Consider the following 27,613-nt stretch of genomic DNA (forward strand, 5'->3'; position numbering starts at 1 on the left):
TCGCATAAAAAATTTGCGTTTTTTTTTTTGGTAAATTAGGTCTGAAAAAGAGCCAACTGAGAATTATAATACATATTCAATAATTAAATTTTTTTGCTTCTATTCAAGGGCGCTGGGTACAATTTGAGTAGGTTTGTTATTTTGTCTTAAACTTTTGTTATCGAATTTCTATCACAAGTTATAATGTTGATTTTTTGGGTCATTTAGCTATTTGATTATTTAATATGTATTTAATATATAATGTAGATTAATTTAAGAAAAGAATAAAACATATTACTTGTAAAACTTAAGAAAAAAAAATAATCTGAAAGCATTAGTAAACTTTTAAGAAAATATTTTTTTTTTAGCCCACCCTATTTTAAAATCCTAGCTCCGCCATTGTCCATGCGGCTTCATCATCCTGACTTTGTCAATATTGTTAATACTGCTTGGCTTACTAATTCTATAGGCAATGAAGCAGAGAATTTTATCACAAAGGTTAATGCTTTTCTAGCACTAGCCAAGAATTGGAATTTCTCGGTCTTTGGTAATTTGTTCCAACGAATGAAACAATTGCATGCTGAACTTCTTTACATTCAAAATCAAATTCATCTTACTTACTCAAATGACTTAATTGTGAAAGAACATCAGCTTATTGTCCAACTTGAAGACCTTTTTAGGGAAGAAGAGCTATTTTGGCCCGATAGGTCTAAAACTAAGTGGTTGCAATTAGAGGATAAAAATACCAGATTCTTTCAAATGCAGGCAACTATTAAGAAAAAAAGAAATCAAATTCTACGTATCAAAGATGATTTGGATAACTGGACGAATAACCAACCCAGATTGTCTCTGTTCTTATTAATTCTTTTAAAAAGAGATTTACTTCTTCTATTACTCCGGCAAAAGATGCTTTAGCCTTTAGCTAGCATACTTTCTATCTTTTATTAATCCATGTATATCAGACCATGATAATAACAATCTATTAGCTCCTGTCTTGATGACAGATGTGTATCAAGTCGTTCATAGTATTGGCCCTTGAAAGCTCCTGGATTAGATGGTCTCCATGCACATTTTGGAATCAGGTAAGCCAACCTTTACTCCATTTAGTTTCCGCCTTTTTATTTGGCAGTTTTCTGGATGTTAAATACCATTGGATGAGTTACTTTTTATTGGCATTGGAAGCACATCACATTATGGCAAGGTAACGGTTCACGGTTTAATGAGTCTTCCACTTATTTGATAGGATGGTTGAGAGATTATCTATGGTTAAACTCTTCCCAATTATTAATGGATATAACCCTTTTGGAATGAATAGTTTATCGATCTGCGCGTGAATGTACTGCTGTTTGAACGTCGGATGTTGGATATCTTACACGCAGACTTATTGAAGTAGTTCAACACATTGTTGTATGTAGAACAGATTATGGCACCGTCCGAGTTCTGTCAGGGCCGGCTCTGAACAGGTGCATTGAGTGCGACGGAACAGGGCCCCAAATTGAGAGGGCCCCCAACGTTTTTCTTTAAGGATTTATGTTTGCATGATTGAATATAAAAGACTTGGATCTACGCACGGAACACTAACACTGATATGAAAATAGGGCCCTAGATTTTATATTTTTATATCTATTTATATAAACAATAACTTAAAAGAAAAAATAGGGCCCCATAGGCCGATACACTAAATCCTTATCCTCTGCTCTTTGCATTCACTCTCTCTCTCTCTCTCTCTCTCTCTGACAATGTGCAGTTGGTCACGGTGACACCGACCACGGGTTGTTCGTCCTTGTACTTACCAAGACTTCCAACAATTGTCTTCGATCAAGAACGTACTGAATAAATACAAATTAAATGCATACATGCAATATTATAATTAGCTAGTTAGTTTGGTATACGTACCTAATGCCATGGCCAGGGCCCTCAATTCTCATCGACCCTTCTCTATTCCCATCGATCTCTTCTATCCTTTTTCATTCTCTAATTACTCTAAAAAATCCCAGATTAATTCTCTCCCACTTCAAGTCTTCATTCCTCAATTAGTGATTTAGAGGCAAAATGAAGCTCATCAGTAATCCCTACACCCTAGTCATGACTCAGGTATGATTAATTGATTTGTATCCACATATAAATAAATGTTTCTTTAGTATAGTTCTCCTAATGGTTTGATTTGTTTTTCAAATTGCAAAGGCCTAGCAATTTTCTGGAAATTGAGAAATGTAAATCAAGGATTGGAGAGATCAAGGAGTGAGGAAACTCAAGAGTCTCATGCTATACTTTGAGTCTTTGTTCTTCAAAGAATCAGGTTTCTCATAACACATTGATTTGCTTGGATTGTTTGGTGATGCTGTGTTTGAGACGGCTCGATCGTTTCAAACACAGCATTTTAATAAATCAAGGATTAGAGGGCCGCATTTTAAACTTTCGCACAGGGCCTCTGAAAAGTTTGAGACGGCTCTGAGTTCTGTGAGTCCTTGAAATGGGATGATGCCGGAAAGAATTTTTATCCAAACATTGATTGGCCGTGTATTTGAATAAAACATTGATCTCTCTTTGATTAATAAAACCAATATAGTCCTTAAACCCTGAAACTGTTAATCATTACTGTCCTATTTATTTATGTAATGTAGCCTATAAGGTTATTACAAAGATTATAATTAAAAGATTACAACCTTTATTGGAGAAATGTTTTTCTCATAATCAAGGAGCTTTTGCTCTAGGCAAATCAATACATGATAATATTCTAATTGCTCATGAATTATTCTCCTCTTTTAATAAGAAGAAGGGTACGACAGAGTGTATGACTATTAAGTTAGATCTTGAGAAAGTTTATGATTTTTTAAATTGGGACTATTTGTTTGCTTGTTTGAAGGCTTTTGGCTTTCAGGACAGATGGATTCAGTTACTTCGATCGTGCTTAACTTTTGTTTCTTTCTCTATTCTTCTTAATGGTTCTCCTAAATGATTTTTTTTTTTTTAAAACCAAATAGAGGTATTAGACAAGGCGATCCTCTGTCTCCTTAATTATTGATTCTAGCTATGGAACCGCTGATTAGATCTCTTAATTCTCTAACTCATAAGCCTAGAAATTAGGTGGGAATTCTAACTTCCTCTCACGGTCTTACGGTTTCTAATCTCATGTTTGCAGATGACTGTCTTATGTTGGCTAAAGCTACTCATTCGACTGCAAAGAACATTCTTAATACATTAAATCTTTTTTCTAAAACTTCGGGACAGCAAATCAACTATCTTCCTGCTCCAATTAAAAGGGATATTTCTTATTGTTTGGGAATTACTCACAAGGCTTCTATACTTAGGTGTTCATAATAAAGTTTGTTGGAAGAATCCTATTAATTTGAATGATCTTGTTGTCAAAGTACAAAAGAAGCTTGCTAGTTGGAAGACTCATACTCTTTCTCAAGGAGGTAAGTTAACTCTTCTAAAGGCTAATTTATCTGGCATGCCCAATCATATTATGTCGTGTTTTAAGTGTCCTAAAACGATTACAAATAGATTAAATTAGGAATTTATAACTTTCTTCTGGGGCAAGTCCCAATCCTGGATTGATTGGAATCAAGTTTATTTACCCAAAATCAAATGGTGGTTTTGGAATCTGCCAGCCTGATATATTTAACAAATTAAGCTGCTCTTGCTAAGCTGGGATGGAAGATATTAACACAACCAGATAATATAGTCACAAAAAAAAATATCTTAAGCATAATCATTTTCTTACTGCTAACAAAAAAGCTTCAGACTCCTTGGCTTGGAAAGGCATTCTCGACGCTAGATCGAGGCATTCTTACTCAAGGAATGAGATGGATTATTGGTGATGGCCATTCAATTTTATTCTGGTCCTTTTCTGCCATTCCTTTGTTTTCAGTTATTTTAGAAGATCAAAGAACTCACATTGATTGGTCTCTTACGGTTGATCATTTCATACAAAATATGTCATGGAATAAAGATGCTCTTTCAGCTCTTCTCCCTCAGGATGTTGTTAATGAAATTATTGCTATTCCATTACCTATTCATCCTACTCCAGACACCTTTGTTTAGGGTCCTTCCAGGGGCGGAACCAGGATTTGTAATAGGGGGGGGAGGGGTCCATACAAAATACAAAACTGTTACCAAAATAATTTACAAAAAAATTTCTTTAAACATTACACATAGCAAGCAATTCATTTTTATAAATTATTTCAATTTAGAGTTTTTTTTTTTTGAGAATGTTCAATTTAGAGTTGCTGAATCTCAAAACGTAAAAGAGCTCTAAAAATAAATGAGATATGTAAAAAAAAAATATATATCAATCAATATATAAATATCTTAAACTCTCCGAGCGAATCTAGAGCCTTATACATCAATCTCCTTTAATTATTTATTTTTCCCTTTGCATATAAATGACTGTCATTAAATGAATTCTTAATAATTTTAGAAAATATTTAATGAGAGGTTCGTTTCTCTTTTTTAGTTTTTTGTGATTTCATTATTATCTTGTCTTTTCCTTAAAGGGAAATGATGCAAAAGGTCACTTTAGAGAGTGAAATGATAATAAAGTCACCTAGTTTCCCACTTGATAAAAAGGTCCGTTGTGAATTGTTATTAATATTAATTTAGTCCTTATGAATAATGAAGTCATGTTAAAAAAGGTCAGTTTTTAATTTTTTTTATTCCAATTCTGCCCTTCAAAGCCAATTCTCTCTCTATCTTCTTCTCCTCCTCCTCCACGCAGACACAGACCTCGAGAGAGAGAGAGTGTGAATGGCGAAGAACAACGCGTCACTCCTAGCTCTAAAATGTGTTCGTCCTCGACGCCTCGTTACGCCTTGTTCAGGTTTTGCTCTGAAATTCACTTTAAGCTTTTTCTTGATTGAAATTTTTTTTGCTCGATCTTATCAAATTAAGTGTTTGATCGGGCTATGGTTTACGACAGCGCGGCGGCGGCCGAGTAGGAGGAGAAAGGGGGAGGCTAGGTTAGGATTTGAGTTTGGGGAGTTATCTGCTCCAAATCGGTGACAATGGGGCCCAGGCTCGGCTCCGGCGACGTGTCCGGCTTCAAGTTCCTTCTCAGAGGCTCGACCCGTCGAGCACGTTCGAGTCCTAGCCAATGTTATCGATAGCCGCCATGTGAATTCTTGGTGAAACTTGTTGTTCTTTGTCGGTTCAATCTCATTTTGATGCCATTTGATAAAATGCAGAAAAGTGAACAGTAAAGCTCAATTGAGTTTCTGGCTGAGCAGATTCTTAATGAGGTGAAGACTCTTTTAATGTGTTCTAAATGTTAATTTGAATTTCTTCTGCTTGCACGTATTGTAAATTTGTAATTGAATGGACTACATGTGATAATATTATGATTCAAATAATTAGTTCTCTCGAGTCTGGACTACAGGTGATATTCATTTTTTACTTTTTGTTGTTTTGTGTTCGTTTTAGGAGTTGCCGGGTGGATCTTCTTGGACATTGGATGTGTTCACTGAAGCATTTGTTGGAAAGTTGAAGTCATATCCTTTGAGTTAGCTTGTGGATCTTCTTTTTGATTCCTAGCTTCACCATAGTGATCTCTGCCTGAGGCCTTACTAGAGTGATCCCTTGGTTTTCATGGCGGTTGTGATTGTTATGCAGTCATCTGCCGCTGTGCTGGATAGGCAATGCTTGCAAATGATAAAGCAACTTGCTAGAATTCATTGCTGATACGTACCGACTTATATCAGGTATGATGATGCTTGGAAGGTATATGAGACGATGGAAGCAAATAATACCCTTCCTGATCATGTGATGTGTTCGATAATGATTACTATCATGAGGAAATTTGGTCGCAGTGCAAAAGATGCATGGGACTTCTTTGAAAAAATAAACAGGAAAGGTGTCAAATGGAGTCAGGAAGTTTTGGGTGCTCTTATAAAATCATTTTGTGATGAGGAGCTGAAGAGTGAAGCCCTTATCATTCAAATTGAAATGGAGAAGAAAGGGATCTCATCGAGATAGACTTGGTGGCCGGATTCATATGGGAGCATCATGGTAAATATATCTCTTGATTACTTTTATTATACTTTTATTCATCAATGCTGTAAATCTGCTCTTCCTCTTCATTTTTTGCTTGCTTACACTCGTAGCTTCGATAACAAAGCATTATATTAGCAGCAGTCCAACTAGAAGGGACCACTTTTCTGTAGTTGTTTGGATATGTTGATCAGTTAGTTACACTTATTGATTAGTTATTCACTGCTCATTTGATTTTTTTAGGTAGCCATTGAATCTAGAATCCTTTTTTCCCCTTTAATTCCTTTGTATTTGGTTAGGGGTCAGTTTATGCACCAACTTGATTGAAAACTTGAAATGTTACATAAAATATTTGAGGGATGAATATTGATTTCAAATGGAGATTTACAGCTAATCATGCGATTTATTAGAATATCTGTTGATGGTGAAATTTGTGGCTTAATTATGTCCGATTCCAATGTTGTGGAACATTTATGTGAAAGACACTATTCCATATCATTAACAGTAACTTTTAGAGACTGAAGAAAGAATGAAAAGGTTTCAAAGAAGACATTTACTGGGTTAATGGCTTTCCAACAAATTGAGATGCCCATTTTGCACTGAGCTTTTTGGATTAGTTTTCTGCAGGAGTACCTTGCCCGATATTTTGAGCTAGCTACAGTCTTGTTAGTTTTACTTTTTTCTTTCTTATCCAACTTTCGTACACCTTTGGTTTCAGGGGCATCAAGTCACTGATTGCTTTAAAATCCGATTGGTAATTGAATATGCTTAGTATGCTTTATATTGATCTGCTTGTTTACATGTTTTCTTCTAGGTGAAACGTAAGAATGCACTGGATTTTTGTCAAGAAGTGTGGCATCCCCTCAGCTTTCATGGTTTGAAGCACATATATGTCATCAGAATGGATACTAGTTGGTTTAAAACAATGTATCATAGAGTCAAAGTGTCAAACCTATGTTTCTGATGATGTGGACATGTCATAATTTATAGGATGTGAGCTGAGTAGTTGTTTAGAATCATGTGTAATGTGGCTGGAGCTTGAAGATAATAAACTCTCTCTTCAACATATTTCATTTCTTTTTGTCTGGAAATTTCTAATGTATTCATCAGGTTATTTTTCTTTTTTCTTTTTCATAATGATACTTGTTAAATGATAGTTGGACTTCTAATTCTTTACTCCTCCACCTCTATTCTCATTTCTTTACACTTGTATATGCACTCCATGATGTATTTGCCTCTTTTGTCGTAGTAGGTTGGGCTTGGATGCTTGCCTTGGTTAGTGACTTTGTTAGTGATTTGGAAAAGTGACATATGATTGACAGTGACTTGGCAAGTGGCATGTGATTGACAGTTAAAATGATCAGTGACATAGTCACGACTGTGACATGACCAGTAACCGCACTAACTAGTAACTAACTAAGTAACTGACCATGTCACTGACCAAGTAACTGTCAGTAACCAAGTCACAAGTTAATAGTCAAGTCACTGTTAATCACATGTCATTAACTAAGTAATAGACCATGTCACTGACCATGTCACTAACCAAGTCACAAGTTAATAGCCAAGTCACTGTTAATCACATGTCACTAACTAAGTAACTGACCATGTCACTGACCATGTCACTGACCATGTCACTAACCAAGTAACTGTCAGTAGCCAAGTCATAAGTTAATAGCCAAGTCACTGTTAATCACATGTCACTGACCATGTCAATAACCAAGTAACTGTCAGTAGCCAAGTCACAAGTTAATAACCAAGTCACTGTTAATCACATGTCACTAACTAAGTAACTGACCATGTCACTAACCAAGTAACTGTCAGCAGCCAAGTCACAAGTTAATAGCCAAGTCACTGTTAATCACATGTCACTAACCATGTCATTGACCATGTCACTTGTCCAGGGATTGACAGTGACTTGATAAGACTGACTCAGTGACATGTCTATAACAGTGACATGCAATGTGACCTAGTCAGTAACATAGTTGATAATAAATAAATTGTGATAAATACTTTGTAACAGTAGCACATGTTGATGACATACCCTTCCAACTTATTGGGGTAATTATCCAAATGAAAAAAAACATTACAAGTTATATCAGAACCACCAAGCCATCTTAACTAATTATATCAATCTTCTCCTCATGCTTGGGAGCAAGACCAGCCTTAAGCTTTTGAATGGTCTCTGATCGTACCGTCTGATTCCGTTCAAATTGATCTGCAAAAGCCGACCCAACAGGAGGTCGAACTCGGACCCGAGTAAAAACTAACACGTTATTTGGTAAGGACCAAGACCTGACCTGGATCCATCATCATTAAATAGCTTGAATCCTCTTCCCTTGTATCCAAATACACCATATCTCTAAACATTGAAAAAGCTAACCAGCTTAGTCCCATTTTAGCACACCCTATGATCAAACCAGACCAGGCTACAGTGTCTTTCATTGGAAACTGTAAAACATCCCCAACTCGTCCTTAATGTTTCCCACTCTTGCATACAGGTCTGTAAGAATGCTTCCAACAACATAATCTAACACATCCTGTGGTGACAACCAAACCATACACTTGACGCCCAAGTCTCAAGTTAAGCAAGTTGATGCAGGCTTTGAAAGCACCACTGTAAGAATCCATCTGTGCGCCTGGCTCACCAAACAATAATTAGTCACCTAAATTGCATAATTGGATCACCAAACTCATATACAATTACATATATGCTCTGTTACTTACAACTACCAGGCAAGTATGTAGGTACATAGAAACCAATTTACCCTATCAATCTCAAAACAGATCACAATCTTATCAAAACTTCATTCATCTAGTATTTTCCGTATTGTAAGAAAACAATTAGAATAACACTGAGCAAGAAAAGTATCAATTCCTGTAGTGTTGCCACAACATCACAAATTTCCATTAAAGAAAAAATAATTCAAAATTTGGTTCTTCTTGGAGTGATTGAATTCCATTAATGAGTAATGAATCCTCACTCACAGACGTGAAAATTGAGACAAACATTAACTAACTAATTGATCTCACTTGACAATTTTAAGAAGCAAGCACTTTTTGTCAGATGAAAAGTTGAAACTAGAAGGATGAAAGAGCTCTTTCTCACAATCATAAGCGTATACATTGCAGTTGCATCATCAACACACTTAGTGCTAGTAATAAATGATGACCTTGGATACATGAAGCCAATATTATCTGAACCTTCAAGGTAGTCATGCAGCATCTTCGGATGATACTCATAAATATGAATGCTTTAAACCATGAGTAGATGGTAAGGAAGAAATTACCAACAAACATCATCTGCATGAGGCATTTTTTGTGAGAGAGGAGTTGGTTTCTTTTTCTTCATATCACTCAAACATCTTCTGGGCTTTTCATTCAGATAAACAAAACCAACCTTAAATCAAATACCACCTAATCCGATTTAAACTCTTACCTAACTAACTTGATAGCTAATTAACATGAAATAAGCTTCGATTCTCAATCCCCATGGAAACATCCAAGCTTACACACGTATTCTAATTCTTCAGCAAACCAGCAAATACAAGCTACGAAACTACAATTTTCTTTACACAAATCTAAATAGAGACGCTAAGATCTACAAAAATTTAGCTCAATGTACACCATCATTTGGTTGCCATGAAAAGTAGTTAAAATAGAATGAAAATTTCACTAGTTAGAACATTTCAAGCTTCATTTCTTTGCAGTTCTCGTCAACCAAATGCAGCCTTTAGGTAAAGAGGGAATTAGGGAGGAAGGGAAGTACCTTGAAGGAGAGAGTGTCGCGAATCACTAAGCGGTAATCGACAGCGACGGCAATGTAGTTTTTTAGAGTCATTGATCCAAGGCCGGAGCTGTAGCTATCGGAACCGTCGCCGATGCCTAGTCCTAACTAGTATTGAAGCAACGACAACTACGCCAACAAGTAGTACGAGCACGACATCATTAAGCGTTGCAGGTGCGGCGAGAATTTGGCTTTTCTGACAGCGTAGCTGTGGCCGTTCAGCACCAGATCGGAGCTCCGATGGACCTGGCGTCCCAAACCTTCATCGATTTGTTGACGGAGGTGGTGGCGATGACGCAGTCGTCGTGTTCAGGATCTCAAACTCATGCGCCGGGATGATCATCGTGGATCTAGGCTCACGCACGTCCCAGACGAGTGCGGTGCAGTTGCCGGAGGCGGAGGCGAAGACGGCGGAGTAGTCGCAGTAGGTGTGCTCCTGCGGACGGAGGCGGGGCAGAGAGAGAGAGATCGAGATTGGTAAGGGTTGAGACTGGTTGAGACGGGATTGGATAACGTGAGAGAGAGAGAGCTGCCAGTGGCATCTTTGGTAATTACGCTTAATTTTAATGGCAGGTTGTTAAAATGTGACCTTAATTATCATAAGAACATTTGTGGTACCTGAATTATAATAAGGCACTTTAAAATGACCTCTTTTATCATTGTTCCTTTCCTTAAACAAACTACTAACTTTTATAATAAAATATATTATTTATGACTAGTATATATGCAATCTGGGGGGATCCAATTGGTTAAAAAACCTAAACTTTTAAATTTTTGTACAAACTCTAGTACTATTTAACTGATTTGTTTATTTATTTGGGGGGGGGGGGGATCCGGACCCCTGCAGGCCCACACGTGGGTCCGCCCCTGGGTCCTTCAGGATCAGGTAATTTTTCGATCAAGAGTGCTTCTTCGATTCAGACTCAATCAATTCCTAAACATTCTAGAACTTCGCTTTTAACTCAATTGTGGAAACTAAACATTCCTTCTAAAGTTAAAATTTTTGCTTGGACTTTGATAAGAAACGGTTGCTCACTATAATCAACATGTTCTCCATTGTGTTCTTTTTGTTCCTTAGATGTGGAATATGTTGACCATTTATTTATGCATTGTCAATTTGCATCTAATGTTTGGTCTACATCGTTTACTCCCAAGCCTTTTACTTGGAGTAGTTCTTTCATTGCTTGGCTTGATCATATATCACATGATTCTCAAAATAGAGAACATCTCCCTGATATATTAATGATTGCATGGTCCATTTGGCATTCAAGAAATAAATCTATTTTTCAGAATCTCCATTTCTCTCCTCACCAATGTTTTTTCAAGCTGTGGTGATCGGTTTGAATTTATGCTAGGGCAAATCCGAAGTTTTCTACTCCAAAATTTTCTAATTACTTTCATATTAAATGGCCGCCTCCTAACTCAGTTCAGGTTAAAGTTGATTTTGATGACTCGGTTCGAAATGGCATTGCTACTATTGGCTATGTTGTTAGAAATGCGGATGGTAATCCTCTGTTTGCTGCAAATAAGAAATTAGGCAGCAGTAATACTCTCTTGGCAGAAGCAACTGCTTTAAGGGATGGATTATACACTGCTATGCTCCATCATCATGTTAATGTGATAGCTGAAGGCGACTCCAAGCTGCTGCTTGATTGTATTCAAGGAAGATGTGAGATTCCATGGAGAATTCGGATCCTCGTACATGATATCAAGCTTTTGGCTCAACATTTCAACTCCATTGTTTTCCAACATATACATCGGGAGGCTAATTTTGTGGCGGATCATCTAGCTGCACTAGCTCATAGCTCCCAAAACACTTCTGTATGGTTTTTCTGTTTACCCCTATCTGTGTCTACATCGTTCCATTTGGATCAGCTGGTAAGGAGAGTAGGTCGAGATTTTGTGTTTTAATTCTTGTCTTTTTTTTTATTTTTTCTGTCATCGAAAAAAAAATGATAGCCCAATTTTAAGCAAATTACCTCTTTCCTTCAATTGCATAGCATTAAGTACATGAAAAAGGAGCCAAACCCGGGCAATGGGCCCTTTTCGGTAAAATCCCTTTTGGAATGCTAAAGCCCTGAGCTAAAACCCTCGGTGCCGCTCTCTGAACTTGGCAGACGCTCAAATCCATTCTACTCTGTACTACGGGACTGCCGAACTCCAGCGCCGTTTCTTCACTTCCTCTCCTCCTCTCCGCCTCCAAGTATCTCTCTCTCCCTCTCCGTCTTCTTCTTCTTCTCCTTTATATTCGGATATTCCATTTTTTTTTTTTGAAGTTTCTGATTTCTGAATTCTAATGTTCACTTCTTCAGTTCTTCCGTTCTTCGGCGGCTCGCGGCTCGGACCTTGATCAGTGTTCGAAATTGCTGGGTTATTCACTCCACCGAAAGAGGTATTCTAGTAAAACCCAATTCATCTCCAAATTGATAAAACCCAAATTGAAATTGTTAAATCTGATAAATCCCAGTTCTTGGGTGGGTTGGGTTTGCTGAATTTGTGCGTGTATCATGGGAGGTGGATTGAGAAGGATGCTTCTGCCGGAAAAAAAAAAAAAAAAAAAGTAAAAAAAATTGTGCATTCATCCTTTGCTTTGATGCTGGAAATGAGTAGTACCAAGTATTATTCATTATCTTTTGTAAAAACCTGTGATGGATTTATTTCTTTTATGTGAATGCATTATCAATTGCCTTTCTCTTTGCAATAGTCAATTTTTAAAGGTCTGCATGGTTGAGATCTATAGAGCACAACTATTTTCTAGATTTCGTCTGCTATCTGAGGCTATTATTGTGAGCTACAACTGTTCAGTGAATATTTAATTGAGTTTCTTGTGGCAATGAATTTTTATTTTTATAGACATGAGAGAATCCTAAGTTCATGTTTGCTAACAGGATGGTACGGGGTTGTGGTGTTAGGGTTTTCCTTGTTGCATTCATGTCCATATTTTCTGAATGGTGTTCATGTTTTTCTCAAAAGTAATTGTGGCAGATTTTTTTTTTTTTTTTGGTCAGGTCGCATTTGAATTCTTATCCTCATTTTGGTCTGGTCCATTCACTAAACCATAATAAAGAATGGCTGACGTAGTCCAGTACCGACTTGAGCGCATGACCAATGAGCTCAACGATCTCGAGCAACGCGGAATTTTCACGCGAAGAGAGATATCTGAGATTGTCAAGAAGCGTACCAAGTTTGAGTACCGGCTCAAGCGTCCGAGCCCACTCAAGGAGGACTACCTTGCCTACATTGACTACGAGACTCAGCTTGATTCACTCCGTCGACTAAGAAAAAAATCAGTGATGCGTGAGCTGCAAAAGCAGGGCCTCAAGACCACAAAGAAGATGAAGAAGTCAGTTTCAGACTTTGCTGGAATCATGAGGATTGTTGATATTTATAGGCTTGCAGTCATGAGGTTTAAGGGAGATATTGAGCTCTGGTTTCGGTACCTTGAGTTTTGTCGACAGCGAAGGAATGGTAGAATGAAGAAGGTAATACTCACACCCCTAGAATGGTTCCTTTTTCTTATTTATGTTGTTAATTTAATTCTAGACTTCATTACTGCATTGTAAGAACAACTGAATTGCATTTGGTGCTAATTCAACTCTCCTATTTCAATCTACGATCAAATGCATATAACTGTGTGTTTCAGGTATTTTTTTTTTTACCTGTTGCATTAAAGTCTGAAATTGCTGAAAGAGGAATGTCTTTCTGTAGGTCCTGGCTGATGCAATCAAATTTCACCCAAAGGTCCCGGGTGTCTGGATCTATGCTGCAGCTTGGGAATTTGACCATAATTTGAATGTTGAAGCTGCCCGTGCTATCATGCAAAATGGGTTAAGAGTTTGCGCAACTTCAGAAGACCTCTGGATAGAGTATCTTCGCATGGAACTCACATTCCTCAATAAATTAAAGGCTCGGAAGGTTGCTCTTGGAGAGGATGAGGGCACTTTTGCCCGTGATCAGATAAGTTCTGATAAGAAACAGTGGAGAGATGAAAACAAAGACTTATTCATGTCCCTTAATGACGAAGGAGAAAATAATGAAAGGTCAGATGATGAAAATGAAAAGTCAATGAAGAAAATTAGTAAGTTTCAAGAGCAAGGTTTTAGCATACTAAGAGCCATATATGCTGGAGCAGTAGAAGCTCTTCCCTCTAGTTTCAGTTTGAGAAAACGTTTTTTGGAAATCCTGGAAGCAACTGACTTGGTTAATTCGGAAGCAATACGTAAGGAAATACTAAGCGATATGAAGAGAGCCTTCTCAACAGAACCAGAGTATTGGGATTGGCTTGCAAGACTTGAATATAATCCTGCAAGTAGGGAAGATATTGGTGAAGATATCACATCTCAGATAGAAAAAGCAGTTCAGGTATAGATGCATTTAAATTGCTTACATCCTAAAAGTAGCAGCTTCATTTATGTGGTGTTCATTTGACTAATATTTCAATATCTTTTACTTACATGTATCTAACATAAACTCATGCATTTTCCAATCGTATTTGACTTATGTGCCTGTAATTGTTTCATGAAATCCTTGCATCAGGTTTACGAGGAGGCTATAGAAGTTTTACCTACAGCCATAATGCTCAACCATTATGCAAAATTTTTGAATGGTGTTGTCACTCATCTAAAACTTGAAAACAAGCCTTCTGGGTTAGCTAGTCCATCTGCCGGTTATATTCCTCTTCTTTTGAGGGCTTACGAAAAGGTTAAAACTATGGGGTATATTGATGAGGATCTTGCTTGTCAGCATATTTCATTTCTTCTGCAACTTGGAAGACTAGAGGAAGCCCAGAAACTGGCAGAAAATCTTTGTTGTGGAATATTTTCAAATTCAATGAAGTTATGGCTATTAAGAGTCTCTGTAGGTATTAGACACTTTACAAGGGATTCCATTTCACCGAGTAAAGCTGACCTACTATCCATCTTTGAACTTCTTAAAGATGTTTTGACAAGAGTGTCCATTTCAGAAGCTGAGGACCTGTGGTTAATGGTACGGTGTCTATACCTTTCTACTTTTTCCTCTCTCCTGTACTCTGATTATGACTACGCGTAAATAGCATTTTGTTGAGGACAATTATAACATTTGCTTTTAATACTGCAGGCCCTTAAATTCTTTGCAAATCAAAAACATTACTTTGACAAGTTGGTTGAGATTTCTGTTAGATCATTGACAAAAGATGGCGGCAGTGAACAAGGATTTTCCCTCTCTGCTGCTATTGTGCATTTTGTTCTTCAAAAGGATGGAGTACCGCATGCTAGAGAGATTTATAAACGGTAGGTCATCTCATTATGAGCTAGATTCTTAACCCCATGGGATACACAAGAAGGCTAAATTATAGTTCAACCAGAATTGTTTGGTGTATGGTTTTTGATTATTAGCTTATGCAGTTGTCACTGAGAAGTTTCTGAGCTTGTGTTATGTTTCAATTGCAGCTTCATTGCTTTACCACACCCTGGGCTTGCACTATATAGAGCCTGCATTGAATTGGAATCAAACCTTGCATCCATTGGTGACAAAGATAGCCTCGTCAATGCCAGGAAATTATATGAATCTGCACTGAAAGCTTATGACCAAGATTTGAGCTTATGGCGAGATTACTATCTGATGGAGACCAAGGTAAGCTTTCCCTAGCAGTTTACAAGCATCTACTATAAAGAGAACTACAATTTCCATTTCAATAACAATTCTATCTTTTCACTGAATTTGTTTCTTTAAAGAAAAAAAAGAATTCTATTTTTTCAATTTTCAGTTGCCCAGTAGTTATCATTGATTAAGCAGATGTATTGTGGATAAAACTTGTGCTACTTTCACTCTGATACCACTCACACTGTTGGGCAACTTTGTTCTTCCCATTACGCTACTTTGTTTAGTAGCTGTCTTTCCATTTTGTACTACTTTGTTCAATATCACCATTTTCTTTTTGCTACTTCGATAACAAAAGTACATGTTCATTATCTCTTTTCTAATTGGTGCCCAAACCAAGTGATTGAATAAATCCTCAGCTACAAGAAAAATTCTTGCAGCTACCGTTGTTCATCATCATGTTTGTTTTTATCATATAATTTAGTAGCTGATGTAATTCCACTACTTTTACAGATGGGAACATCAGAAACAGCTTCTGCCGTACATTGGCAAGCACGCAAAATTCTAAAAGACACAACTGCACTTGTTACACCAGATTTGTAATCGTTGTTATGTGAAATGATACAGTTTTGACCTCATGTTTAAGATATTCACCTCTTTGAACGTGGTTGAATTTCAGTTGGATCCGGGATATTAATGGAATCAGGTACTAGTTATAAGTTTTGTTCTGTTTTCTTTTGGTCTTGATGTTCTTTTATGAATAAAACATACTGGTGCTGGAGGTGCTGGAGTTGCTTGAAATCTAGTGCCACGGTTTGCTGAAATCCATATCCACCAGAAGCTTCTTGATACCTTTCTCCTGTTCTAACTTGAGACCATGGAAGTAGCTAGCACATTTTCAGTTTTCCACCCTTTACCTAGTTTAGCAACCAAACCAATAATCCAACTTCCAATATAACCCTGGATAAAACAACTGGCGATTATTGCCTTCCCTTATATAATAGTTGATTTTGAGCTATGCTTCCTCTGCGACTCTTTTAGCCCCGCCTTTCATGCCTCTTCAATGATTTTTAGGTACGGGTACTGCAATATAATCGGATTCTTTATTGCCATTGGTCATTGACACTGCTCAATTTCAAGATAATGCGACTTATTCACAGCCCTGATCACCATTGTCGTTTTTTTTTTTTGGGTATTTCTAATGATAAATTAATAAATAAAGTACATAATACATCCAAAGGGCAATTTCAAATCCATTGTACATGGGGGAAATTTCTGTTTCAACCATTCAATTTATCTTCATAATGAACCTTTTAACAGTGATAACAAAATCTTTAGATGACAAATCAATTATCAATTCCGTAGTTGATGCATCTGCAAAGAACCCCATTTCCACCATATCTTGAATCAAGTCCCGCACCCCTTGATGCCTCATTGTTATTGATAAATCCCATCGTCCAATATTTGGAAAACAGCCTTTCAGTCCCATTTCTCTAAGCAACTTTTCTGCTTCAACCAATTAGCTAGCCTCCATTACAGTCCATTAACATCACAGTATGTGTCTTCACATTAGGATGAACTCCTGATGATGACAAACTAGAGAACTCTTGCATATTTCAGTTTTCCAGCTTTGCACAAACCTTCAATGATGAATTGATGATGGTGTAAATTATAATATCTAGTTCCAACTTGTTGTCTTCCATCTCTCTAAGCAGTTCCATTGCCGTTGAAAGGGGGTTGTTTCTACATCGCCCATAAAGTAAAATGGCATAAGTTTGAAGATCTGGAAGCAGGGCTGTAGGCCACAACCTTGCATCTGCTAGAACAACTTTTCTGCTACCTGTATTCTCCATTTCTCCCCGCTTCACAGAAACCGTCAATAAGAGTACCGTAAGTAATGGTATCGGGAACAAGTTCCCTGCGAAGCATTTTTTGACAAACCCGGTTGGCCTGATCAATCTTTTTTATGCGTACAGTCCTGTTATAACTACGAAAATCGACCATGCAGCCCATGCTAAGCATCAGATCAAAGACTTCTCTTGCTTTATCCATTTCTCCTCGCAAACAGCTCAATATCTATTTGGATCATCATTTCAGCGACACTTATTGGCTTCCACGACCATCTCCTCCTTCCACGATCATCATTTCAATCAAGACACTGAAGGTGAATAACTAGTGTATCCTTGCAAAGACTGGGAATGATCGCGCTATAGACGACTATGTCAGGCTCACAAACTCTTTCTTCCATCTTCCTAAGCAATTGCTGTTGTCACCCTTCATTCACAGTACTTTTATAACTGTGCTGAAAGTAACCACATCGGGCACACAATGACCTCCGTGTATGCAGCATTTTGTTGAAAATCTCTGCTGCTTTACCTACACTATTGTCGAGGACAAACCCATTGATTCTAGTAGGTGATGACACCTGGTTGAAGACCTAATTTGAAGACTTGTCCCAAGACAGATAAGCTAAATGCCATTTGATAATGGCAGAAGAAACTAATGATAATAGATAAAGAGTATAAACATCAGAAGCGAATCCGATCAGACCCATTCGTCTATTCAAAGCGATGACTGCAGAATAGTGTTTCAATTTGACAAGTTGACAGAGGACGCCTTTGAAGCATTTTTTCCAACACCTTTCATGGCATGTTCAACACTTCTGACTTTGGGCACACAGCTTCCCTCCGATGGGTTTCTCTTGATTTTGCTGGGTCTTCTTCTTCTGCTCATGTAATTGTTGATGAAAACAACGAGAGTGGTAGCTAGAGTGAAGAAATGGCACATCTCTTGTGCTGCTGAACCAAGAAAAGCAGGAAGAAGACGTTTGGCGCATCATTTTTAGAAAGATCAAGTCTTCAAGTCTCAACTTCACAACTAAAACTGGTCGCTGTGATCCTTTAAGCTTCGCCAAAACTCCCAAAGACTTCATTTTGTTTATGTTTCGGCACTCGGTGCTACCAGGGCCCTGTTGTCTAAACTCCCCTTGACTGACAACTTTTTTTGTCTCTAGTCATAAATATATATCTTTTTTTTTTTTGAAATATAAGTATATATTATCTTGTGTACCAAGAATATATATATATATATATATATATATATATATATATATATATATTTTTTGAAGATGAGGTATTGAGGTTATATATATTAAGGATTAAATACTTGTTACTCCCTGTACTTTGCTGCTAAAAACAGTTCAGTCCTTCACCTTTTAAATTAAACAGGTTAGTCCTTATTCTTTCTAATTCTCACACAATAGGTCCACAACATGTCCAAAATGACTATCATACCCTTACTTCATCTTTTTTTATTATTTTTCTTTCTTTTTTTAATCTCTCTCTCTCTTTTTTTGTTTTTGCCTCTCTCTCTAAACCGAAAGAACCTTAAAGCTTTTCACACTCTTCTCTTAGAAAATTCAAAACTTCAAAAATCAAATTTCCGTTACAAAATGAAATTCCGATCAATCCGAATGATGCAAAGACTCGAAACGGTGCCGCCTCACCAGAAGACTAAGAAGCTCCGGTTGAAACTATCTCGCCGACGGCGAACCAGATCTCTCCGATTCTTTACTCATTTCAGAAACCTAATGCTCACAGTGAGGCCTCGATTGAGTTATGGAGGAAAGATGGTGAAGAAAGTGGCTGCCGGAGTGGGGCGAAGTTAAAGCTTCTGAGTCGGTAAAACAAATAGTCAAACACTGAACTAAAATCATCCAAACCCAGAAGATGCAAATGCAAACAAGACCTTGTGATTGATGTGCACAACTATCAGCTTCTTCCCTCTTGAACACAACCTTGCCATTATCAACAGCGAAAACAGAGAAACTTTTGGGCAATTTCCAGGCACAGTACTTGGCAACAGAAACGGATGATCGAATTCTATGGTGGGTTTTGGAAGTCCCAACAATTAGAGTATCAGCATGAAATGCCATCGCTTCCCTTACTAAAACTTTTCTGATCGGATTGCCTCTACACACCTTTAGCTTCATATCAACCTGCCTACAATTCACACGCTCTCAAATCTCAATCCCCAAAGACCCAAAATTGAAACTAATTGACCACTCACATACTTGTTTAACCATCCAATTGACCAATTCACAATATACAAAGACACAAAATTGAAGTCATTGACCTGCTTCAAGCTACAGAAACCTTCATAGGCAAAGAGCACAGAATCCAATGTCTTGACCATCGAGAGCAAACACGAAGTCTCCTCTGCAAAAACCCAAAACTCTAACAAAAAGCCCAAAACTTTCCCATCAATCACAAAAACAACGAGGAAAAATTGAGAGAGAGAGAGAGGAGACCAGAGATGGAGTCGGTAATAGAGCACCAAAATTTGAATTTCACGGAGCGTCGAGCAACTACTTCCGTAATAGGGTATCGGAATTTGGACTCGGATTAGTCTACTGATAATGTTCTTCAGCTTTTCTGGGCTCTGAGGCCGACATAGCTTCCTGGGTCTTAGCGTTTGGGGTGGTGGTGTCGTCGGGGTGGCGGATCCATTTTGGGGATCGAGTGGGGCGTTAGATGCGGATCCGGTTTGGGTGTTAGGATTTTTGGTTGGGATTCGGTGGAGCAGAAGAGGCAGAGGAGGGTGAGAGATTGGGGGTTTAAGTGGTGGGTTAGGAGTAGAGCTCAGTGGAGGCAGGTTGGTTGGAAATGGGATCAAAGCTGGCTGGTTGGAGCTGGAATTGGGGTTGGGGAACTAGAGCGGGGAGCTGCAGATTCACCGAAGCATTTGTGGTCTTGTCATGGAGGCCATGGCCGAGAAGTCCCAATCCCGAGAGAGAGAGAGCTGAGAGAGAGAAGCAGAAAAAAAAAATATACAGAAAAATAAAAAAACTAAAAAGAGAGAAAATAAAAAAATAATAAAAAAAAGGAAGTGAGGGGCATAATAGTCATTTTGAACCTATTGTGTGAGAATTAGAGAGAATAAGGACTAAGCTGTTTAATTTAAAAGGTGAGGGACTGAACTGTTTTTAGCAGCAAAGTATAGGGAGTAACAAGTATTTAATCCATATATTAATCATACTAGGATGGCCAAATTTTGTAGTAAATACAATTGAAAACTTAGAGCATAATTATGTAAATGGTCGGTTGTGGACAAATTTTATATCATCTGAGGATTCTAGAGAATCAAGCATAACTTGTTAAATCTGAAATTGAACAAGTTTGCCTTATATTGATTATCGTTGTTATTTGATGTATACCACCTGTTAGATCTTATGTCAAATCCAATTTTTCGATCAGCAATGTCTTTGCTTTGGTGCAACAATTGTAACATCATATCAGAGTTGATCAAATTACTCTGGTCCATCCAAATGTTGTTCTAGCATTAGTTCTTTTTGTTCTGGGTCTTCTTCTAGAGGACAACTTTGCTCTTGATATATATTAAGTGATTGTGGTTTGGTTATTGTCTCTTAGATAACTTGTTTCAAGATTTGATAATACATAGTTTATATCCTCAAAAGTTCTCATTTCAATTTCAACTCTTAGAAGTTTATAAGTTTTTTCCACTTTTGCAGTAACACTATAAACGAAGCGGTTTCATGTAGATCATTCTTTGGTTATAAGTTAGTGTACACTGCGATTGCTTAATATTTTGTCATCTTTGTTGCTTTAGTGAGTTTATTTGCAAAATTACACTCATTTTTATCGCATTTAGTGCAAGTCCCATATTTCCTCTGTGCTTGTTATTTATTTGTCTTTTATATATTGGTTTTATTACAATTAGTTAATTGTTGATCATTTTTTTTGTAATGACTAATTTCTACATTAGATTTCTTACAAAACCATATTTTGTTTAAAAAGAAATAGGGAAAGTTTACTCCACTTTGACGTTTCAAAGCCCATATTCTATATATGACGCCAACTTTGATATTCTGGAACATTCTTGTACATTCTTGAGTCATCTTGAAGTCCACAGCATCTCCTAGCCTTCCCAGGTATCCTAGTATCATCAATACTCCTAATGTCATCACGTTTCCTAGTCCAATTAGGACTCTTCTTTTCCAGGACATTTTGGAACCTTCCTGAGCTCTCCTTGTGTAACAGGGATTCCTAGTCATGTTAGGTTTCCATTTCCTGGCAGGAATGAGTTTTCTTGTCCAACTGAGATTCTGTCATTCATTTTTACAAGCTTGACTCCTAGTTGACTCAGGATTCCTACTTCAACTGAGACTCATTTTCCTAGTAGGATTGGGAAAACATCATTTCTCCATTTCTTATTCATTAGAAAACTAAGTTATAAATGATAATGTTAAGAGAATAACTAAGTAAAATGTAGAGAGAATAATATTGAGACTAATTTCTACTACATTTTTAGTACATTTCTCTCTACATTTTACTTAGTTATTTCCTTACCAAGGTCATTTCTAACTTGTTTTGTGTTTTTAGGTAGTTTTGAGTCTGGAAATGGAAGGCAAGGACTTATATGCGCATAAATGAGAAGAAATGGAGAAATGAAGTTTTCCCAGTTCTACCAGGAGAAGGAATCCCAGTTGAAGTAGGAATCCTAATGCAACTAGGAATGAGCTTGGAAAAATGATGTTGAAAATGAAGAAATGACAGAGTCCCAGTTGGACTAGGAAACCTGATGACACTAGGAGTCTTGATGCTGCTAGGAGACCTGGTGAGGCTAGAAGATGCTGTGTCTTGAAGATGACTCAAGATTGTTCTAGATTATTGAAGAATTTCGGCAATATTGATAATGGATTTCTAATTGGCCCATTTTGGGAGAGTCTGGCCCGAAGTTTGAAGCATGTTGTCACGCCCCCAAATCCAAAGCCAATATTGTACTGAAATATGGCTCGTGAGTCAAAATAAATAAAATTTTCTTCTTAAATAAATCAATAGGAAGTAAAAGAAATTATATACATGTCTGAATAGTGCTTTTATTAGAAAACAAAATCGTTAATATATTTACATAACCAAAATTAAGCAAAATTCAAATCAGTACAGGTATTCACTAGAAATAGTAGTAGAAAAACATTCTTTTATCTAGTAGGTTCATCCCGTTTCCCCAAGCATCTACTCAATACCTGAAAACAAGAAGGTGTAGCATCATGAGCAACACAAGCCCAGTAAGTACACAACGTACATTCTTATATTAATGTGTCTTACAAGAAATCAAAACTGAACAACCAAATAAAAATACACCGAGAACCATTTATACATTCGTACCAGCTCTTAAATATGTATATATATACACACAACATACGCATATATATTCAAATATATTCATCTGCGTGAATGTTTATGAGACTGGAAATAAATCACATAGTCACATCTCCTTATCGAACCAACAAATATTGCAGCATTAATATATGAAATAACCTCAAAGCAATGCATGCTCGATTCTCTTCTTATTTAACACCGTAACATATTAATAATATGTTGTAGACAAATATTTGATTAAAATAATGTAAGTACACTTCTCTTCTTAGTGAATATTTCAGATTAACTGGTAACAATTCATAAATCCACGTGCTAGGGTCCAACGTACTATACCAAAGCACTGGTAAGCCGCAAATAATATAAGTACACTTCTCTTCTTAGTGAATATTTCAGATTAACTGGTAACAATTCATAAATCCACGTGCTAGGATCCGACGTACTATACCAAAGCACGGGTAAGCCGCAGCATACTGAGGACACTACCAAAGTATGTATACTCAAGGTCGACACTTCCTTCCTATGAGTATAATAGTGCACTATCTGTAGGGACTAGGGCCCATGCTAACTTCTCATATCACAAAACACTTTTACCAGTAATTCACTTAAGCACGGGGTAGTACTAATCACCCGGCTTCACAATTGTACTTCTCAGACATAATCAAATTCACAAAATACAATATTTATGAATTATGGATCGTAATATATCTATATGTACGCACACATATAGAGACATATATTTAGGAATAATCTCATATGAAAACGTATGTAGCATAATCGTATAACACAAATAATTAAATTCACTAGCAAACAACATAATTAAAAATAAGCTTATACATAACTGAAATGAAGTAAAATATGTAATAATAAAGCACAAGCAATAAATGAGTAACTATACACAATTTAACAAAATTATATTATAGTTAGTATTTCAGTCCTTATGTCCAAATCCATTGAAGTTCATTGACCATGTTCATGTTTCTCCGATTAGCTAGAGTCATCAAACTTCAACATGTGTTATGTTGATCATCACAAGTCCGAATTAGTCAAATAAGTACACTGTTTCAAAGGGAATTTCACAAGCAATTCAATGGGATAAGTCATGTAATCCAGTTCGGAGTGACATAGTCCAGAAATGGTGAAGAACCATAACAGCTCAGAAACTGATATTTTTGACACTAACCTTTGATGTCTAAGTCTTTACGTACTGTGTATTTTACCATTACTCCTCAAACTTTCCAGATCACAAGTAGAGATCATAAGCTTAAAATTGATATAAAGTTTGTAGAAAATGGTTAAGAAATGAGGGAGATATGAATTTTTGAAGTTGTGATAGCTGTGTGAGATTTCCAGCGAGTTTAAAAGTTGAAAACTTTGATTAGCCATAACTTCTTCATTTCTTAACCTTTTTTAGTGATTCAAAAGCCTAAATTGAAGAAATTTTGATGAGGAATTTGATACTATAACTAGTTTTGACAAAACAAACATTTTTGTAGACGAAAATACAGGTTTGAGCAAAGCAGATCCTTTTCCATTTTATCATTGGTTATGCATTTTGATAAATCTTAAAGACAAAAGAACATAGAAATGTATTCATGTACTTACTTGAGGAACTCAGAAGGTCATGTGATCAACCTTTGGACTTCTTTCACTAAAAGGAAACTTCTTAAGAGAAAAAGGATGAAGGATTTGTGTGAGGAACTTTTAGTTGAGTTTTCTCTTCAACTAAGGGAGTTTTTGATCAATTTTGCATTTGATCTTCAAGCTTGTAGGAAATATGATCAGATCATATGTTTATATAGGCTAGAATTAGGCACTAAAATAAGTAAGTGACTAATATAGTAAGGTGAGTGACTAATCCATTAAGGTGAGTGGTTAATTAGGAATGATTAAAAGGAAAAAATAATATAAGGTGAGTGGCTAGTTAGGATAAATGATAAAAAGGAAAAATAATAATAATATAAGGTGATTGAAAGAAAATAAAATCAGCTAGCTAACTATGTATGTATGGCATTTTGATTGTACATATATACATATATACATATACATAAAGATACACATTTACCCAATTAATAAGTAAAGAACTTTAGTGCTTTCTTAAGGTAAAAATAGCAATAATTAGTACTAAAATGACATGCATCACAAAAATAATATAGATAATAGTATTGAGATTATCAAGTGTACACAAGAAATACGAACTAAGGTATTTTGGTAAGTTTACTAGAAGTCTAGTATTGAAAAAATTACATATCTTGTAAATGCGGTATGTGATGTCATTGGTTTCTAAAAGGAAAAAAAAATGCTCAAAACAAAGTAAGATTTTTCGAATATAGTTAATAATATAGTGTTCTATAGTTGACACTAATTTTTGGGTTATTACACATGTAACCATGAATTTTTCAAGTTTCGGTAACTCCAAGGAATTCAAAGTTCAAGGCTGTGAAGCATCCTCCACTCCATTCAAGCATCCTTGCCGTGATTCTCATCCATTCCACTACCTTTTGAAGCTTCTTGCGTCCTTGAAGATCAAAAAGTGTAACCATGAACTCCTATGTTCTGTTTTCGGTTTTGAATTATGTAAACTTATTTCGGGTTTTTAATAAATTGCGATTTGGTTTTCTTTCTTGGTTTTATGAATTGCGATTTCTTGTGTTGATGAAGTGTTGAATTTAGTTATGTGATTTCCAAATACTATGAAGCATGTTTTAGGTTTTAGGTTTTCAAGTTGATAAATTGCGATTTCTATATGTTCTTGCATAATTGTTAATTTCGAACTTCAATCCCAATTGTTATGTGTTACTTGATTTTTGGATGCATACTTAGGTTGATGAACATATAATTGAATCCATGTTAAGGTACTAGCGTTCTAGGCTTTAATAATTTCGGTGGAAAACCTAAAATTATTTAGGTAAATTAACAATGAGTCTTGCATGCTTGATTAGCGTTCTAAATTGTGTTCTTGACTTGAATTGATCAAACTTCCATGATTCTTAATGCGTTGAAAGTGTTTTTTGTTAGTGATTAGCTACCACTAGTGTAATACCCCGGAAAATCCAAATTAAATTCCGTGGATTTTTAGAAATGATTTCACGATAGTAGGAGCGAGTACGAAGCTTGGAGAAGTTGTGGAATTAGTTCGAACGATTTTATTTTCGAAAACGAACGTTTTTAGGGGGTCAACAAAGTTGACTTTTTATACGTTCAAAATTTGGGAAAACTCCCTTCATGAAAGTTGTAGAGCTCGTCGATACGAGTTCGTGGACATGTGGAACGCAATATTCGGAGTTCGTATGATTAAGTTATGAATATTTGAAAATTGGGAATTTTCTATAAATAGGAAAAATATCAGATTTATTCATTAAGGACGAAAAAATGCAAATTTTGCATTTTGGCCCCCGGTTTCCTCCGTTCTCTCTCCTCCCTACGCAGCCGACCCGACTGACCCGACCCGGACCCATCTCCCTCCTCCGGCGTCCTCCGGCCACGACCCGGCCCTCTCCGGACTCGCCGTGCCACGCCCAGCCGCCTGGTGGCCTCCCCTTGCACCGCCGCTGCCCCCAGACGTGGATCGAAGCCCCCCAGAGCCTAGCATTCGACCCGACCGGATCTTGGCCGTGCCGGCGTTGCACGGGCCGATCCTCCCCATTTTCGTGATCTCCTCCTCCCCCTGATCATCCCCATATAGGCCTTGCTTGACGATTTGGAGTGTGGAGTGAAAGATCACGAGTTGAAGATTTCGACGTCCCTGATTCAATCTGGAATCTGATCAGACGCACGAGATTAATCCAACTTCAACGCTTGATTTAGGACGATCTAGGCCGAACCAGGCTTAGCTCCAGGTATGAAAGTCGACCACCCTTTCATTTTGAACCAGTTTGTAGTTGGTCACTTTGCCATCTGAGGTGGTTGACCGGCGTTGACCGCCGCGTTGACCGCCCACTGACCACCGCTTGTGGCGGCGCATCAGACCATATTTCGAGTTTTCATTATCTAGGCGATGATCTATGCATCCATACGAGCGTTTTGATATATAACATGGTCATGTTAAAAAAAGTTGATAAATAGTGGATTTTCGTTTTGACGTTACTATTTAACGTTTTTACGTTTATCTTCGGTTTACGATCTGTGAAGATCTGACCATCGGTTTTGCTTCAATTTTGGATATGTTGATCGTATGACTGTCCCGGTGACTTTGTGAGGTCACGGGCGAAGATCCGACCGTTGGATCTTCGTATAATTGAGAAATAGTGATTCGGAAGGCGATTCGTGAGAATCTGACCGTCGGATTTTCATATAATTTTATGGAGATGTTTGTTAGAGTGATTCAAGAAGATCTGAGTCTTTAATGATAATTTTGGAGGATGATCCTAAGGGCGATCCGTGAGGATCCGACCGTTGGATCATCGTATAAATTCGATCTGACCGTTGGATCATCATTAAATTAGAATCCGACCGTTGGATTTCCGTATATGTGTGCTTTTGAGTTGTTGGCTAAGTTAAGATCATTATTGGATTAGGTGATCGATGGATTTATTTGGCGGACGATTCGTGAGATTGTTAATGGAGCTGTTAAGAAGACGCAGCTGGATTAGAGGTGAGTAAACCTCACGTGGTTCATATTACGAACCCAATATATTTAATTGCTTTATTTTGCAATTATATGAACTATTGTTGGTGTATTAGACATTCCTGTGTGAATGTCTGTATATATATTATTACGTGAAATAATATGTATTGTTGGAGTTGTGTTGAGTTTATTGTTGAGAAACAATATATTGTGAGAGGTATTGAGTTTATTGTTGAGAAACAATATATTGTGAGAGGTGTTGAGTTTTATTGTTGAGGAACAATAAATTGTTGTGATCTGTGGAGATCACTAGGTCACGAGGTGACCATGGCATCTATTAGTGAATCACGCTCTCGTACCGGGCTGGTGGTTATTAATAGTATTAAATCGTAATCACGTCTGTGGCCGGACGAGTGGTTACGTTCAGTTAGAGCTCTAGTCTGTCTGCCAAATGTGGAGTGAACTTATGAGTGAAATTGAGAGTAACTCATAAGTGTCAATATATATATGGTAACCTTATGAGGGAAATTGAGAGTA

At 37.0% G+C, this 27,613-nt stretch overlaps 2 protein-coding genes and 1 long non-coding RNA gene across 5 annotated transcripts; 2 read left to right on the top strand and 1 right to left on the bottom strand.

Moving 5' to 3' along the window:
* Window positions 1–4,556: 4,556 nt before the first annotated feature.
* On the top strand, window positions 4,557–7,093 carry LOC133741963 (uncharacterized). The gene is made up of 4 exons (XR_009862276.1): window positions 4,557–4,801; window positions 4,901–5,219; window positions 5,401–5,985; window positions 6,782–7,093. It is a non-coding gene; the product is annotated as an uncharacterized LOC133741963 (long non-coding RNA).
* A 685-nt stretch (window positions 7,094–7,778) lies between these two features.
* Window positions 7,779–10,414, bottom strand: LOC133746317 (uncharacterized). 3 transcript variants are annotated; one of them, XM_062174500.1, is made up of 3 exons: window positions 9,734–10,414; window positions 9,138–9,267; window positions 7,858–8,603 (listed from the first exon to the last, which is right to left on the bottom strand). In XM_062174500.1, exons 1-3 carry the CDS (start codon window positions 9,803–9,805, stop codon window positions 8,440–8,442), a joined length of 366 nt encoding a protein of 121 aa, XP_062030484.1. In that variant the 5' UTR covers window positions 9,806–10,414; the 3' UTR covers window positions 7,858–8,439. The 3 variants fall into 3 exon arrangements, 1 of the variants encoding a protein (XP_062030484.1); XR_009864061.1 differs by lacking the exon at window positions 9,138–9,267 and having other exon boundaries at window positions 7,779–8,603; XR_009864062.1 differs by having other exon boundaries at window positions 7,779–8,603; window positions 9,255–10,414.
* Window positions 10,415–11,795: 1,381 nt separating this feature from the next.
* LOC133706554 (uncharacterized) lies at window positions 11,796–16,061 on the top strand. The gene is made up of 8 exons (XM_062132092.1): window positions 11,796–11,954; window positions 12,064–12,143; window positions 12,760–13,233; window positions 13,460–14,113; window positions 14,288–14,737; window positions 14,849–15,021; window positions 15,181–15,364; window positions 15,845–16,061. The coding sequence occupies exons 3-8, from the start codon at window positions 12,820–12,822 to the stop codon at window positions 15,932–15,934; spliced, it is 1,965 nt and encodes a 654-aa protein (XP_061988076.1). The 5' UTR covers window positions 11,796–11,954; window positions 12,064–12,143; window positions 12,760–12,819; the 3' UTR covers window positions 15,935–16,061.
* The last annotated feature ends 11,552 nt before the right edge of the window (window positions 16,062–27,613 follow it).

This window comes from Rosa rugosa, chromosome 4, assembly GCF_958449725.1.
Source record: "Rosa rugosa chromosome 4, drRosRugo1.1, whole genome shotgun sequence".
NCBI classification, from domain to species: domain Eukaryota; kingdom Viridiplantae; phylum Streptophyta; class Magnoliopsida; order Rosales; family Rosaceae; genus Rosa; species Rosa rugosa.